This window comes from Vanessa atalanta, chromosome 6 (assembly GCF_905147765.1).
Source record: "Vanessa atalanta chromosome 6, ilVanAtal1.2, whole genome shotgun sequence".
In the NCBI taxonomy this organism is placed as follows: Eukaryota; Metazoa; Arthropoda; class Insecta; order Lepidoptera; family Nymphalidae; genus Vanessa; species Vanessa atalanta.
The window spans coordinates 7350190-7364427 of record NC_061876.1 but is presented as its reverse complement, the minus strand read 5'-3'; the positions used below and the strand labels follow the sequence as shown (position 1 = coordinate 7364427).

The following is a 14238-nucleotide window of genomic DNA, read 5'->3' as shown; positions in this document are numbered from 1 at the left end:
GGCCCCTGTGTGAGACGCTACATGCATTGACACGCTGGCCCCGTCTCATATCCGAGAAATAATGTTAAGAGCCAGTGCCGCTGCGAAAAAGCTGAAAAAAAATCGATACAAATATTCGTGTCTTATGTCAATTTACTTTTTGTCTCATTTGCTGTCGAAATACTTGGCCCTTGGATTAGTAGTGTAGTAGTGTCATTAAAAGTATAACACCTCGTCTTATTGCCTCCACTGGTGACAGGAGGGCTGGTTCGGTTTATTCCCGGATTTAACGGGGAAATGCTGCTAGCATTCTTGCCACCATTCCACGCGGTCTAGATTTATACAGTAACTATTTTTAATACATATTTATAACAAGTTGTTATTACGTAAGCGTTAATAGCCCAATGGTTAGCGATGTAAAAAGACGCTGGTTCGATCCTGACTACAGGTGGTTCGATTCTCACATTCGATTGTATTGAAGGCGGTGTCTTACTTTTTAAATCGTTAGTCGGCTCTTACGACTCATGAGTTTTGTTTATTTGGCTTTTCTCCTTATGGTTATGGTTGGAATAGAGCATGACAGCGCATAATGAGCCATCTTGTTGAATTATACTGGTTGGAAAAGAGTGTCAATGGGCGTTGAACAGCGCTCTTGTGAAGCGTCGCGTCGATGGTAGCGAAGCGGCCATCTTGGATCGACAGCTACATTCAAGATTTCCCGCGCACCATGTGTACGATGAATCTCTAATTTCCGATACAGTGAATTATGTGTGTTTGTGTGTATGATTTATTTAATTGAAAACTTACTGAATTTGTGGATCGTTCAAATATAAAATTGTTTTAATATACGCTCATTTATCTTGAATAATTCTGTTATTGTTCAATGACATTTTGACGCTTCGATGCGGCTAGTACTGCAGAGACATATTGATGTACTTTAGGGCGCCATTAGTTCGGAAATTCTTTCTTTTTCTCCTGTTTTAGGATACAATAAATGAGTATATTTATTAAGAAATTATTGATTTTTGTAGTTGAATCGCAAAAAATAATAACATAACCTTATTCAGGTGACTTAATTTGACGCTGTAACGTGACAATATTTGCAGGTACTTAAGTCTACATGTATGTATGATAACAAATGCTAAATATTGGTGTGATAAGTCGTGGTTTATTTTCATTTCAGTTCGGTGAATAATCTAAAGACACATATTACAACCATGTAGTTGGAGTCAAATGTATTCACCTATTATAATATTATAAAATTTGTAAGGTGTAACGTTATGTTAGTTAAATATCTTAAATCCATCATATTTCTTAAAGAGTCCTTTGTCTGACAACGAACCTTATAAGGGATTTACTTTACATTTTATATCAATATTCATTAACACTTTACTATACTATACTAGTTTACACGACACAAATAAAATTGATAATGTTTACGATAGAATAAAAATGATATCGAATACTATGCCATTGCTGATTCGTTGATGAATGAAACTGTAGCTTAACCGCTCGTTTTAAAGTCACTTTAACTTTATAAACAGTAAACACGAATTATCATAATTTAGATTAAAACCACGGATTATTGGGGTATTTCTGTATAGGTTATTAAATGTAATTTAATAGGTTTTTAAATAAAAGTACCTTACAATATTTATTAATTGTATTCTCATCCATTTGGCAAATTTTATAACTTAATGATACTTTATTTGAGATAGAAGACTGAATTATTGGGCTATACTTTACCATTTCAATTGTATTTAAATCTCGTTTTTAAATACTATTTATACCTATGTATTATGGGTTTGGATTAGCTATTTGGAAGTCCAATAATAGGAAGGGATTAATTCTTGGACTTTTGTCATATATATTAACTTAAATGACTGTAAGGATCTTGGTTGTAGGGCTTTGTGTAAGCTCGTCTGGGTAGGAGTACAAGTACAAAGTACAAGTACTAGCCACTCAATAGATTTTCCACCGCCAAACATCAATAGTTTGTACTGTTTTGATCCGACATGAAGGGTGAGAGATATGTATAGTGTAACTACAGGCACAAGGGACATACTATCGTAGTTCCTGTGGTTAGTAACGCAATACGCTTACATCGCGTAAGGAAGACCACCACAAGGATGTGGTGACCACCATCCAAAGACATTATTGGATTGGCGAGTAGATTCACCTTTGCACCATTTGCATGCCTGGTATGTTTTATTTAGATTGTCAGTATAACGCCTATTTTATTTAGCATCCTCTATCTAAAAGTTATTTGTCTCATTTGCTTTGCCTTGCCAGATGGCAAAGGTAATTATTATACATTTCCAACAAAATATCCCAGTTAAACCGACGTTGTCAATAAATGATAAGGACACATATATTTGAAAAAACATGTCCAATAGGACAATATTTAATCCTAGTAAATTAATATGATAAGGTGTCAAACTTTATTGATTTTATTTATAGATAATGTTTGTTGATTATATTTTTTTTGTTAATGTATAATGGAGCATATGGTGGTCATTATGGTCGAAAAACCTTGAGTTTGACACTGTATGAAATATTTACCATTTCATCAGACCATCAATACTCTGCAAGCATTATGTTAGGTATTTTAATGCCAAACTGTCACGATTTGATTAAAAAGATTTTTAAGAAAAAAAATCTATAAAATATAGATATAACGGTGAAACTGCTTTTATTTATAATCGCAAGTTGTAATATTGCCCTGTAGCCATTGATTCAATTCTTGGATTTGTTGCAAAACAGTGTTTCTGGAAGTGCCACCTTCAGTTGTATACTGTTCTACGCTTGACTCCCAGGAGAAAATTTTCATTAGTTCTTCTTCAGTGCCAAATTCAGGGCTAAAAAACAAAACACACTTATAGAATGGGATTAATTTTGTGCAGTAATTATTTCTATTATCTTTAATAGAAATAAAATATAAAAAAATTACTAATACTAGTGGATAAACACCAATGAGTAGGTTTTACGGAGTCATTGAAAACATTCACACAATTTCGTTTATGTGAAATTGCCAATCATGCAATCCATTTTTCGTTACTTCTACAATCCTCCATCTCCATTTCTCTTCTTATCCATTTAAAAGTAACAATCATAATTTTTCAGTGCAATTGAATTCATATGTGGTTAAGAATATTTTATGGAGCTATAAAATTTAACATTATGTTAGTATTGATACCGAATTCATATATTTTATTCAGTAGTTATCATATTTAGTACATTGTTTTTAAATTAATTTGATACAATCTTGAAACTTCTGAGCTATGTATCTATCAAGTTCATCGAGAAGCAAGCTTAAAAACGATTGCAAATTCGAACCAAACAGACAAGGACGTAAATGAATATAAACATCTTAGAGAACAGATTAATATGATTGTGTTTTTGCTATAATTGGTATTGATTTAGTGTATATATCCATAACAGGTGTTACCATATAGCGACATATTCGAGATGCGGCAATTGTTGCAGATCGAGCTCGAGAGCGGCGGCGCGGCGCAGTGCGGCACCGACCAGGTGATGCGCACGGCGAAACGGCACGCCGCGACGCACCAGTGCGTGCGCCAGGTCCGTCGCCAGCATGCCGGGCTCAAGGAGGCTACGTGCCTTTTCAAAGTCGACCTAAGTCAGCAGTATGAAAACTCGAAATATCAATATGATTTAAAACAAAACCTCGTCAAATACTTGATACGTTTTTCTTAACTATAAGACTGTATGATTTCAGTGTATTGGCCTAACTTATTTTGCGCATAATATAAACGTTGCGATTCAACTAGAAAATAATGCTAAGATTCTTCCCGCCATTCCACGTGCCTGTTAATGTTCAGCTGTATGTATAATGTATATTTAGTTCGTAAAGTAAAAAAATATAAAATTTAATAATTGCTTTTGAACTTATATATAAATATTATATTGTAATAATAATAATGTATATATATATATCAGGTAAAATACAAACTTTCATGGTAGATACGGTTCCCACTGTGACTTTTAAGCAATCCAACAGTCTGTCATATGCTCTAAACAGGATTTCCTTATCCGATTGTAAATCCTTATTGTATGTACTCGGTAAGCCTTTTAAGATACAGCTAAATGAGAATGCGTCGCCAAGTAATATTCCAGCCGATCCCCGTACAAGTTCTAAGCCATCGGGATTACGTTTTTGGGGCATGAGACTGGAGCCAGTAGAAAATTGGTCGGAGTGCTGTATGAATTTAAATTCTTGAGAACTGTAGATTATTAAATCCTCTGCTAATCTACTAAGATGCAATCCACATAATGATGCCCAATTGAGAAATTCAACTAAAAGATGAACAACGACACTTTATTACATTTTGACCTTTAAAGCATTATTAATTTCGCCCGCAGAATGATACAATATACTCGTAAGTACTATATAAACACAATAAATTACATCCAAACATAGTGGTTATATTAGTATGTAATAACGTAATTGATATACACATATATATATATATATATTAATATATCGGGTTTATGAAATAATTAATATGAGCCCATACAAAGTATATTTCGAAATTGTTTTGTTAATTTAGTTTTTGTTTGTAGGATGTGTTTTAATTTAAATGTAAAAAAATAAATTAAGTTAAATTTTTAATACTTATTGGTTTGATTATACGTTTAAGAAATTACCTATGTGGTCTCTTGAACCAACAGCAAACATAGAGTTGGGTGTAACATTTTGAAATCCCAAGCTTTCGGCTAATTTTTTTCGGTCAATCGGCAAAGCACAGCCGGCAATAGCACCACTTCCGAGGGGGCAAGATGACAAGCGAGTTCTTTGTTCTTCTAATCTTGTCACGTCGTCTCGAAATGACCAAGCATAGCTGTTGACATGTACAAATTACGTAAGATTATTTAGGTTTTACTGTTTCAAAATAAGTATTAATAGGGGTTACCTCAATAAAAAGTGACTCCATCGGATGGGCTGTGCTCGTTGCAAGTGAGTATATCCCGGACATATTGTATCTATTTCTTGCTCTGCCCGTTTTACGAGAACCTTTTGAATGTAAAAAAGATATTGTTGTACATAAAGTTAAAATTATCGAAATGATTGTTTGTGTTGCTTAAAAATGTTACCGAGATGAGATGTATAATTTCGTTTTGAATTCTTTTAAGCGAAGAAAGCATCCATAACTTCGTGTCGGTAGCGGACTGATCGTTGCGACTACGAGCAGTATGCAGGCGTAGAGCGGCTTCTCCGGCGTGCTCTGTTAGACGTCTTTCGACAACGGAATGTATGTCTTCCTCAGTATCGTTTAGCTTTCCATTTTTGTAGAGCTCCTCTGCGATCTTCTCCTCCACCTTAGTATATCAAATTATAAAAAAATATATTTGTTGTGCGTTATATTTTATCTAGGAACAAATTCGCTTATTTAAAGTTTGTTTACAAATGTAATGCTATTATAATTAATTAGGATGCTTATATATTTACTGTATGTAAATACTTAAAATCAGTTATTTGAAAAGTATATAGGTACATATGTATTGTATTTTAAATTAAAAATAACTGTAACTTACTTTATCTAGTCCCTTTTGTATAGCATCATTGTCCTGTTTAGAAAGATGTCCACTTCGATGTAGTTCTTCCGCCCATGCTTTGCTGCCTTTGACATCTTCACGATAAAGTCGCGAGTCTATTCCTAGCGAGTCATTTAGACGCCTTAATACTGAAGAAGGTTCTTCTTCAAAACAACCTCCCCATAATTTGTATCGCTGATAAATATCAAAATATAACCAACAAGATTAATCTAATGTTCAATGTATAAATAATTAAATTGTATAATTATAATGCTATTACTTACATCAGTCATTATTTTTGATATTTTTACAATTGTAAAGTAAGACGCAATATAATTTATACAACTCGGTATGTCGTTATTATCTTTGTACAAACTTGAATGAGATAAATAAATATTCTTTCTATTTCGGTACTAAATGTTGTAGTTATCATATCTATAGGTTAACTTAGGTCGAAGTTATCCATTATAAATTTACATTGTACTAACACTTAGAATAGAATTATAAAAGTTTTAATTTTTTAACCGATTACGGTGGACTAAGTAAAGTGTTGTATATAACTAAAAAATACGTGCTGGTTTTATAAGCGTACTATTAAAATGTTGATTTATTTTTGCAAACACATATATTTTGGATACCATTGGCGAGATGACTGTAACCATATTTATGGCGGTTTGACTGAAACGATCTATATGACATTTTAAACGTCTCGACCTTTTGAGCGAGTATATTGTTGACGACGATAAGAAAACTTTGTTTGTACCGATATTATTGACTTTTTGGTTGCGTCTATTTATTTGAATACCCTGATCGTCTTTAATTATTTGACGCTGACTGTGCCTATATCTCATTAATGATTACTTATTCCTCTTACAAAATAAATATATAAGCATATTGTAAAGGGCCTAACATAATTAAATGTTAAAATAAGGATGGCTTTATATAATAAACAACTTTGTTCTCATGACATGTTTAGGAATATGTTTTACGACGATCTAATGGTGGTTGGTAGATACACAACATGAATGTATATTTAGAGCCTTTGCTTTCTTCTCCGAAAGTATTATATAAGAAGACAATTATTGCCTTGCAGCCTTATTTTGTAGCCACTTATTCAGGTTTTACATATTGTTTTGCTTGTTTTTTTATTTGGTATGGTATTGTGATTTTATTGCTAGGTAGGACGGGAAAATGTGCCACCTGTTGAGCGACCTCCACATGCACATAAAATTTGTTTATATAAATTCGATAAGAGATACTAACTTTTTATTTTATTTTATAAGTGGTTCCCTTGAAAATGTTGATTTATACATACATTTTTTTGCATAGGGTTTTTATATTTAATAATATAGATCTTATAGAAAGGGAAAATAACTCATACATTATGTTATAAAGTATCGCATTCCACAATTAAAAACTTAAATTTTTAATTGTAATGAAATCGTGTAATTAGAGAAATTAAGGAAAGAAGATTATATTTATGATTTCAAATTAAAATATAAATGATATAGATCAGTAATTACATCGCAACGATGTGTAAAAATCTTTGAATATTTAACCAAAACTAAAAGTAAGTGTTTACCGAATTGTATGAAATAAGAGTACAATGGAATGCCAGTATGGCACTACTTTAGCTATAGGGCATTATGTAAAATTAAATGTATATGATTAAATTTATAAATATAATTAACATAATATTCTAAAGAGTATTACTCAATTTATTAAATTTCACTTTGTAGCTCCAGCAGTCTTTTACGTATTAACCGTACCGAAAAATAAGTGAAAAATGACGTTTTCCGGTGTTAATTGTCATTGTCAGTGTCATAATATACACATGTGAATTTGTTTGTATTTTGATAAGCAAAATGGGATCTAGGGACTAACTAAGAACGTGTATTTGTGCTTAATGAATGTAGATGTTAAGGAAATGCAAAATAATATTAATGCGGAACTTTAGTTTTTTATGTAATTATATAATACAGTGATATTTACCAATCCTAAGACTTAACCTAACTTGCTTAGGACTTATAAAAATAGTCTTAATGAAACTAATTTGAATGATTATATTTTTTCAATTTACTAAAAATATTTACAAATGGAAGAAATAAATTCCACTAAAGAAGAATTGAACTATGAATCTAATTTTCCACAGTATAGTCTTTTTGATATTAAAATAGATCCAGGCTTAAAAGGTGACGATGGGGTAGAATTACCGCGGCCGTTTACAAAAAATCAAATGCGCAAATGGTTGAAGAAGGTTAGGTGGGAAAATAGTAAAGCTGAAAAAAGATCTAAAGAGAAAGCCAGAGCTAAAGAACGGAGAAGAAAAGCTAAGGCTGAAAATATAGATTTAGGTCCCAATAGAAAGGCATTAAAGAAAATGAAGCTTGAGAAACCGAAGAAAAATATTGGTATCATAATAGATCTTAGTTTTGATAATTTGATGATAGAAAAAGACAGGTATAAAGTGATTAAACAAATTTTAAGATGTTATTCAATTAACAGGCGGTCAGAATCACCTTTACAATTTCATGTAACCAGCTTTGGAGAAAAGACTAGAGTTGATATGTCTAGACATAATGGTTATGAACATTGGGATGTAAGTAAGCATTGCGTAAATAATGTTTTTAGAACAGTAATAGTAATATTTTAAATTAAATATTGCAAATTATATGCCTGATTTAGGCAGAGGGGACAAAAAATGGTCTAAACTGAAGTCCCAAAAAATCCATAAACACAATTTAAAAATAAATGTTTAGTTGATGTATATAATTGATTTTAAGCTTTAGTAGTAAAGGAAAATTTAAAGGATAGCAACCTGCATATGGTTATAAATTTTAACACATACTTGGTGAATTTTCAACCAATATTGGAAAATTAAATTTATCATTTAAATGTAATTAATGTAAATTGCCACTAAAGTTATAATTTTATTTGATAATATTAAAATACTGATTAGGGTGTTATTTATTGCCAATGCATCATAAGGAAACCTGCATGTGCAGGATGAAAATCTGCTTCACATGTATCCACCAACCTGCATTTAAGCAGTGTGTTGGGATATACTAAAAACTCTGCTTCTATAAAGGTCTAAGAAAACTAAAAAGTTAAAAAAACTTATTATGAAGTGTATACAATTTATTTTTCCTCTTTCATTTTATTTGCTTTTATTTTATTTTATATTACTATTCAATTTTTAGATAGTTTATCATGAAGAAACATACCTCAATAAATTTCCAAAGGATAAACTTTTTTATTTGACAAGTGAATCTGATAATATTATTGAATGTTTTGAAGAAGACACCTACTATATAATAGGAGGTTTAGTGGATCATAACCAACACAAGGTCAGCCGATAATAGTTTTAGTCCTAATTATTTTTCTCATTGCTGATTTATATTTTGGTCAATTATAAAAAAAAAGCATGTGGAATTTAATTAAACTTATTATCCATATTATTCTATGCAGGGTCTGTGTCATAAAATTGCAGTCGAACAAGGTATAAGACATGGTCAGCTACCTTTAAATAAATATGTCAATATGAAGACGAGAAAGGTTTTAACAATCGATCATGGTAAGAATCTATAAATAATATTAAAAACATTATTATTCACAGAGTATAAACAGTTTATGAGTATTTACTGTATAATATTATATATATAATATTATTTTAATGGAAGGGAAAAAAAAACATCATAAAAAAAAAAATTGCTACAAGGTTTTAAGTACCACTTTATTGAAATATTTTTAGCAAATTGTCTTAATAATAATGATGATTAGTCATGACAGATTATAAAAAATACCAAATAAAAAATGATATGTTACAAGGTAGGCATTTAGTATATCAAGTCAGATCTTATGTAATAAAAAAAATAACAATTTTTTGTTACAGTATTTGAGATTGTGCTCAGAGTGTGTGAAGGTATGTCGTGGCAAGACGCACTCATTAAAGTATTGCCAGTACGAAAAGGAGCACATGTTTGTGACTCTACTAATAGTTATTCTTCGAGTATAGATGTCTCCTTTGACAGTGATGGTACAAATTAACATCAGAATATGAATGATTATGTTATTGTTTAAATTGCAATATAAAATAAATATGTTAATATATTTAATAACTTATTTTATTGATAATATAAATACTTGCTTAAAAAAAGAATATTGCACATGTTTTGTAATGTTGTTAAATATTATTTTATTGCTTAATTCTAAATGCAAGTTTATAAAAACTGTAGTAATATTGGTTTTGTGTAAAACTATATCAATATACAAAAATAAATAAGGCCATTAGGAAGTTATTAATATTTGTATCACAATAGTTGCAAATAAATACTGAAATCATTTCACATTATTATTTTGCTATATTAAATTTTTAGAAAGATATAATTGTATTAACTACTTGACAAAATTATATTTTTCTAAAAATTTTAAAATAATAGGCAGCACTATTTCGGAATTATTTAAGTGCACATGGTGCGTGCCAGGTAAAAAATGACACTCAAAATCACTGTTGTTTTGAGCAAGTACTTCTCGCATTTCCACCGAATGCTCGTCTGAAGCGTAAGGCGAATCTATTGCTTTAAGATAAAGTGTTGGGCATTTTAATCTTTTGACGAGAGCCTCTACAAATTTTTTATCTTCAACGCAAAATAAAGTATGTTTTAGTCTAGGATCTCTTGAAAAATAGTACTTATTAGGGTTAATTTTTGACGCTTTCGCTCCACGTTTAATGAGATGCGGAACGCTTTCCATAGAAACTGATTTCCTAGTCCCTAAATGCCATATTTTTATCATTTCCTCCATTGCGTAGCTTGGCGGTTCTCCTTTTAACGATTGTGTTTTTTCTATTTTGCGTAAAATCTTAGGGTAATTTTCTACTATTTGATTTAAATCGTAATCGTCGTAAATAAGACTATCGACTGCGATGAAAAAATCTACCTCGTCTGGAAAAACACTCGCGAATCGCATTCCAGCTATGGAGCCCATAGAGTGAGATAGTAGTGATGCTTTGTCCCATTTAAAATATTCCTTTAAATACAGAATAAAGCGAGCTAGATCCCACGTGTAGTACTGCATCCCTGAAAACATAAAAAAATCACTATATCTTAATGTACTCTTAAATAAACATATTAATTTTCAGGGTAACCCGTTATCAATGTTTCTGTGCTCATAAAATAAATAACAATAGAAGGAAAGCATTAAATTTAGTTGACGTTAAAAAAGAGTGTCACCTAGTTTGTCTTTGTGCATGAAAGCGATTTCGAATTAGTTTCCTTACTGTGTGAGATAGAGGTATTTTTGTAGTTTACGGCACGATTAAATTGCAGATCGATATCGATCGTTTACTGAGCATTTCTTGACAGAAAATAACAATAACTTTTTCCCGAATCAGGATTCCGGGAGCCCAGAGCAAACGCACAAGCTAGCTAAATGTTCAACTCTAGGTTGAGATAAATTTACCTTCCGGAATCCAGGATGAAAGTCCATGGCCAGGAAAATCAATTGCTAATATCGGACGCTTAATGCAAAGTTTCGGCGCTAGAGTATCCCAGGTTCCAGCATTATCTTGCCAACCATGCAAAGCAAGTATCGGTTTCTCGTTTTCTCCACCCCACAATTTTGCTGCTACGTGTCCCCATTTTACAGGAATTTGAATTTCTTTTACAGAAGTCTGAAAGATAAAATATAAAAATTATAACGCTATGCGATAAATAATAATATAAATTTAAATAATAATATCGCAATGCTATACAAATTGATATGATCAATGGGATATTATTATTAACCAATAAATTTCATAGGTGCATTTCAGGAGCTGGAATCGGTGGAATAGGGCAGAAACATAATTATGATCTTAATTACAATGCATAGTTAATCAACGGCCATACTTTAATATTTAGAAAAACAAATTATCACAATTGATATGAGTCTATACAATTATGTACATAAAGACGAATCTAACACATTAAAATTATTCAAGCTGGATATATTATATCGACATAAATATATCGTGAATGAATGGAAATCATGATATATGTATATAGTTAATTTAATTTAATTTAATCAATAAGGAAACCAAATAATGTATGTAAATTATTATTATAGTCCACAAATGCGAGTGCAAACACAGGTTCATCCTCTATTCCCCAAATCCGAACCGATGGAAGAGAATCCAGGCACATCGCCAATGGGTTACTACTATATACTAATTTTATTTTGTTTTTTACCCAGTAAATTAAATACATCTTAGGCTAATTACATAGATTTAATAAAACTTATTACATTTTAGTTATTAGTTATAATTTGATATTTTTTTATACAATTCTTATATACATATTCATGAGTCATATTATCATTTTGTGAATAAAAATGTAATCAAATTATTGAACCATAACATTTTTGTATTACACAGGAAGTATGTTTCATACATGCACATTTAATTAAAAATAAATAAAATGATGGGACTTACCTCAGTATGAATGTGTTTAACCTGAATATTTTTCGATATAGGTCTTATAAACAAGTTATTAGGGTTTAATATCGTAGGATATAGCAGCTTTTTAGCCATTGCTTGTCACTTTGAAACAACTTCACGTTGTGTTTATTCGAGCGAACTACAATCAATGTACTTATTTTATGTTATACATGCAAAACAAAATGTCATTAACTCTATCACTTCTCAGAGCCTTTACGTTAAAAGTTATATAACAGATGATTAATCTGTGAAACTGCTATAATCTAATATAACATTTCAAGACGAAATCACAATTGCAAATTGTTCATTTTAAATACTGCCAAGGTTATTAATAACCTAATCTATAATTAAATAAACATTTGGGCACACGCACATTTTAACTGTTAACCTAGAACAATTTATTAAACCAGGATAGTGAAGCCCGATATGAAATCGCTCAAGGCCGTATTACGTCAGCCAATGGTATGAAGTTGTAGTGTCATGCGACTGAATACTTTAGTTGCTACTAGCTAATGGTAATAACTCTAAATAGACTTTGAACATCGTGATTAGTTTTTTTTCATTGACTTATATTGTTTTTTACAGTAAAATCTTTTTAGTAGTTAGAGCATAAAATTATTCTATAACATTTTATGCTCAAAGGATATGGAAAACCTAATTTTATAATTTATAAGAATAATTAGAGAAACTAAATTCTAACATACTATTTTAATGACTTGCAGCTAACTAAATATATTAATATTTATTTGGGAATCGCACAAAATACACTAGTGAGAGAAAGGAAAGGAAAGGTAATGGAATAGATTTCAGTTTGTTTAAATAAAAAAAAACAGTGGTAATCCTAAACCAGGCTCTCAGCAGATGTGAAACACTGAAATTGATAGCTCGTTGTAGGGCATTGTGTGAGCCCATCTGTAAGAACCGCCTACTCATCCGCTATTTTACCGCCTAACAGCAACACTAATAATTGTTTTGAAGGGTAAGTGAGTGTAACTACAGGCACATGAGACATAACACCTTAGTTCCCAAGGTTTGTGACGTATTTGACGATGTAAGGATTGGTTTATATTATATTACAAACAGGTGGTTTAATCATTTACCTACCAATAAATGATAATTCTTTCGTGGGATTGACAAACACTTGAATCTTGGAGTAATAGTGCAAAAACTTAATTAAAACACAGGTGGACTAGTTCCTTTTTTTCCCAGAGGATCGGAATTGCGATTCAACGGAAAAATGGTGTTAGCATTCTTGGCACCATTCCACGCGGTCATGATTTGTACACAACCTTTTTTAATTTTAATTTGTATTATACTATATAATTAATTAAGACTTTAATGTATTACCTTTGTCTACCTATTAATAATAACATTATCTCTAAAGCAAATCCATACTATCAAACAGAACGTCTCGCGAGTCATTGATGCGAATTTGCCGAGGTTATCGCTACTGGCCGGACCGCGCGTGTCTTTTGGCTCCCATTCTGATTGCGCTCGGATTATATCTATATGAATTAAGACCTCAATAGATCAAAGTATAAGGTTTGTATTTATCAACATTTTCTCCTCATTGATGTCTTGATGGATGTAGTTTTTTAAAAGTTAGATGAAATAGTAGGATGTTTCATTAGATAAATAAAACTTAACTCGAATTGTTATTCATCATCATTTATTAATTCTATTTTTTTTTTGTATAAATGTAACATTTGGTGATTTACGCTTTTGTAGGTATTTGTTACATATAAGTTTTTTATGTACTCGTGTACAGTACATTTGTGACGGACACTGGATAAAGTGATCAATGATCATGTAGGTATCAATTATAACGTCCGACTTAGGTATATTACAACTTATAATTATAATCTTAATATTATGAGAAGTTTATTACAAATGATTTGAGGACTGACACTTTCAAGTAAATCCATTACTATCTCCGATGTTTTCTTGGTAATTGGTGTTTCATCAGTGGTCCTCAAACTGAGTATCTTTGTTACAGTCCATTTTCTTTCTTAACTATTCATATTTAACATGAGCATAGCTCGAGGTAGTACATAGTAAAAGTTACAGAACTTCCTAATTAGCAGCAATATTAATCTATGACAATATTATTAAAAGTTGAGTAGTTGAAATTCTTTGAACTACAGTTTTTTTTTAATAAAGTTGTTTTGCTAACTGTTTTTTAAATAGTGTTATTCATATTGCGGTCTTTTTATTAAATTACATAATTT

The 14238-nt window shown here is 31.1% G+C and overlaps 3 protein-coding genes across 4 annotated transcripts; 1 reads left to right on the top strand and 2 right to left on the bottom strand.

The window, feature by feature from the left end:
* Positions 1-2646: 2646 nt before the first annotated feature.
* On the bottom strand, positions 2647-5970 carry LOC125064996 (argininosuccinate lyase). Its single transcript, XM_047672374.1, has 8 exons — positions 5820-5970; positions 5536-5730; positions 5095-5319; positions 4914-5014; positions 4648-4841; positions 3953-4296; positions 3428-3615; positions 2647-2837 (listed from the first exon to the last, which is right to left on the bottom strand). Exons 1-8 carry the CDS (start codon positions 5826-5828, stop codon positions 2672-2674), a joined length of 1422 nt encoding a protein of 473 aa, XP_047528330.1. The 5' UTR covers positions 5829-5970; the 3' UTR covers positions 2647-2671.
* Positions 5971-7368: 1398 nt separating this feature from the next.
* LOC125064998 (tRNA methyltransferase 10 homolog A) lies at positions 7369-9677 on the top strand. Its single transcript, XM_047672377.1, has 4 exons — positions 7369-8134; positions 8736-8882; positions 9004-9109; positions 9428-9677. The coding sequence occupies exons 1-4, from the start codon at positions 7631-7633 to the stop codon at positions 9580-9582; spliced, it is 912 nt and encodes a 303-aa protein (XP_047528333.1). The 5' UTR covers positions 7369-7630; the 3' UTR covers positions 9583-9677.
* Positions 9254-12454, bottom strand: LOC125064997 (probable serine hydrolase). 2 transcript variants are annotated; one of them, XM_047672376.1, is made up of 4 exons: positions 12005-12454; positions 10996-11206; positions 9969-10613; positions 9254-9913 (listed from the first exon to the last, which is right to left on the bottom strand). In XM_047672376.1, the coding sequence occupies exons 1-4, from the start codon at positions 12101-12103 to the stop codon at positions 9900-9902; spliced, it is 969 nt and encodes a 322-aa protein (XP_047528332.1). In that variant the 5' UTR covers positions 12104-12454; the 3' UTR covers positions 9254-9899. The 2 variants fall into 2 exon arrangements, with proteins under 2 accessions (XP_047528332.1, XP_047528331.1); XM_047672375.1 differs by having other exon boundaries at positions 9254-10613.
* Positions 12455-14238: the final 1784 nt, after the last annotated feature.

Bases quoted from the DNA above. Each gene is read 5' to 3' on its own strand.
- LOC125064997 (XM_047672375.1), bottom strand. From the start codon at position 12,103: ATGGCTAAAAAGCTGCTATATCCTACGATATTAAACCCTAATAACTTG. The intron at 11,207-12,004 runs GTAAGTCCCATC...TTTATCTTTCAG, and splicing joins TTAAACACATTCATACTGAG to ACTTCTGTAAAAGAAATTCA. The intron at 10,614-10,995 runs GTAAATTTATCT...TTATGTTTTCAG, and splicing joins TTCATCCTGGATTCCGGAAG to GGATGCAGTACTACACGTGG.
- LOC125064996 (XM_047672374.1), bottom strand. The intron at 5,320-5,535 runs GTAAGTTACAGT...TGATATACTAAG, and splicing joins TACAAAAGGGACTAGATAAA to GTGGAGGAGAAGATCGCAGA. The intron at 4,297-4,647 runs GTAATTTCTTAA...TTCATCTTTTAG, and splicing joins TGGTTCAAGAGACCACATAG to TTGAATTTCTCAATTGGGCA.
- LOC125064998 (XM_047672377.1), top strand. From the start codon at position 7,631: ATGGAAGAAATAAATTCCACTAAAGAAGAATTGAACTATGAATCTAAT. The intron at 8,883-9,003 runs GTCAGCCGATAA...TATTCTATGCAG, and splicing joins TGGATCATAACCAACACAAG to GGTCTGTGTCATAAAATTGC. The intron at 9,110-9,427 runs GTAAGAATCTAT...TTTTTGTTACAG, and splicing joins GGTTTTAACAATCGATCATG to TATTTGAGATTGTGCTCAGA.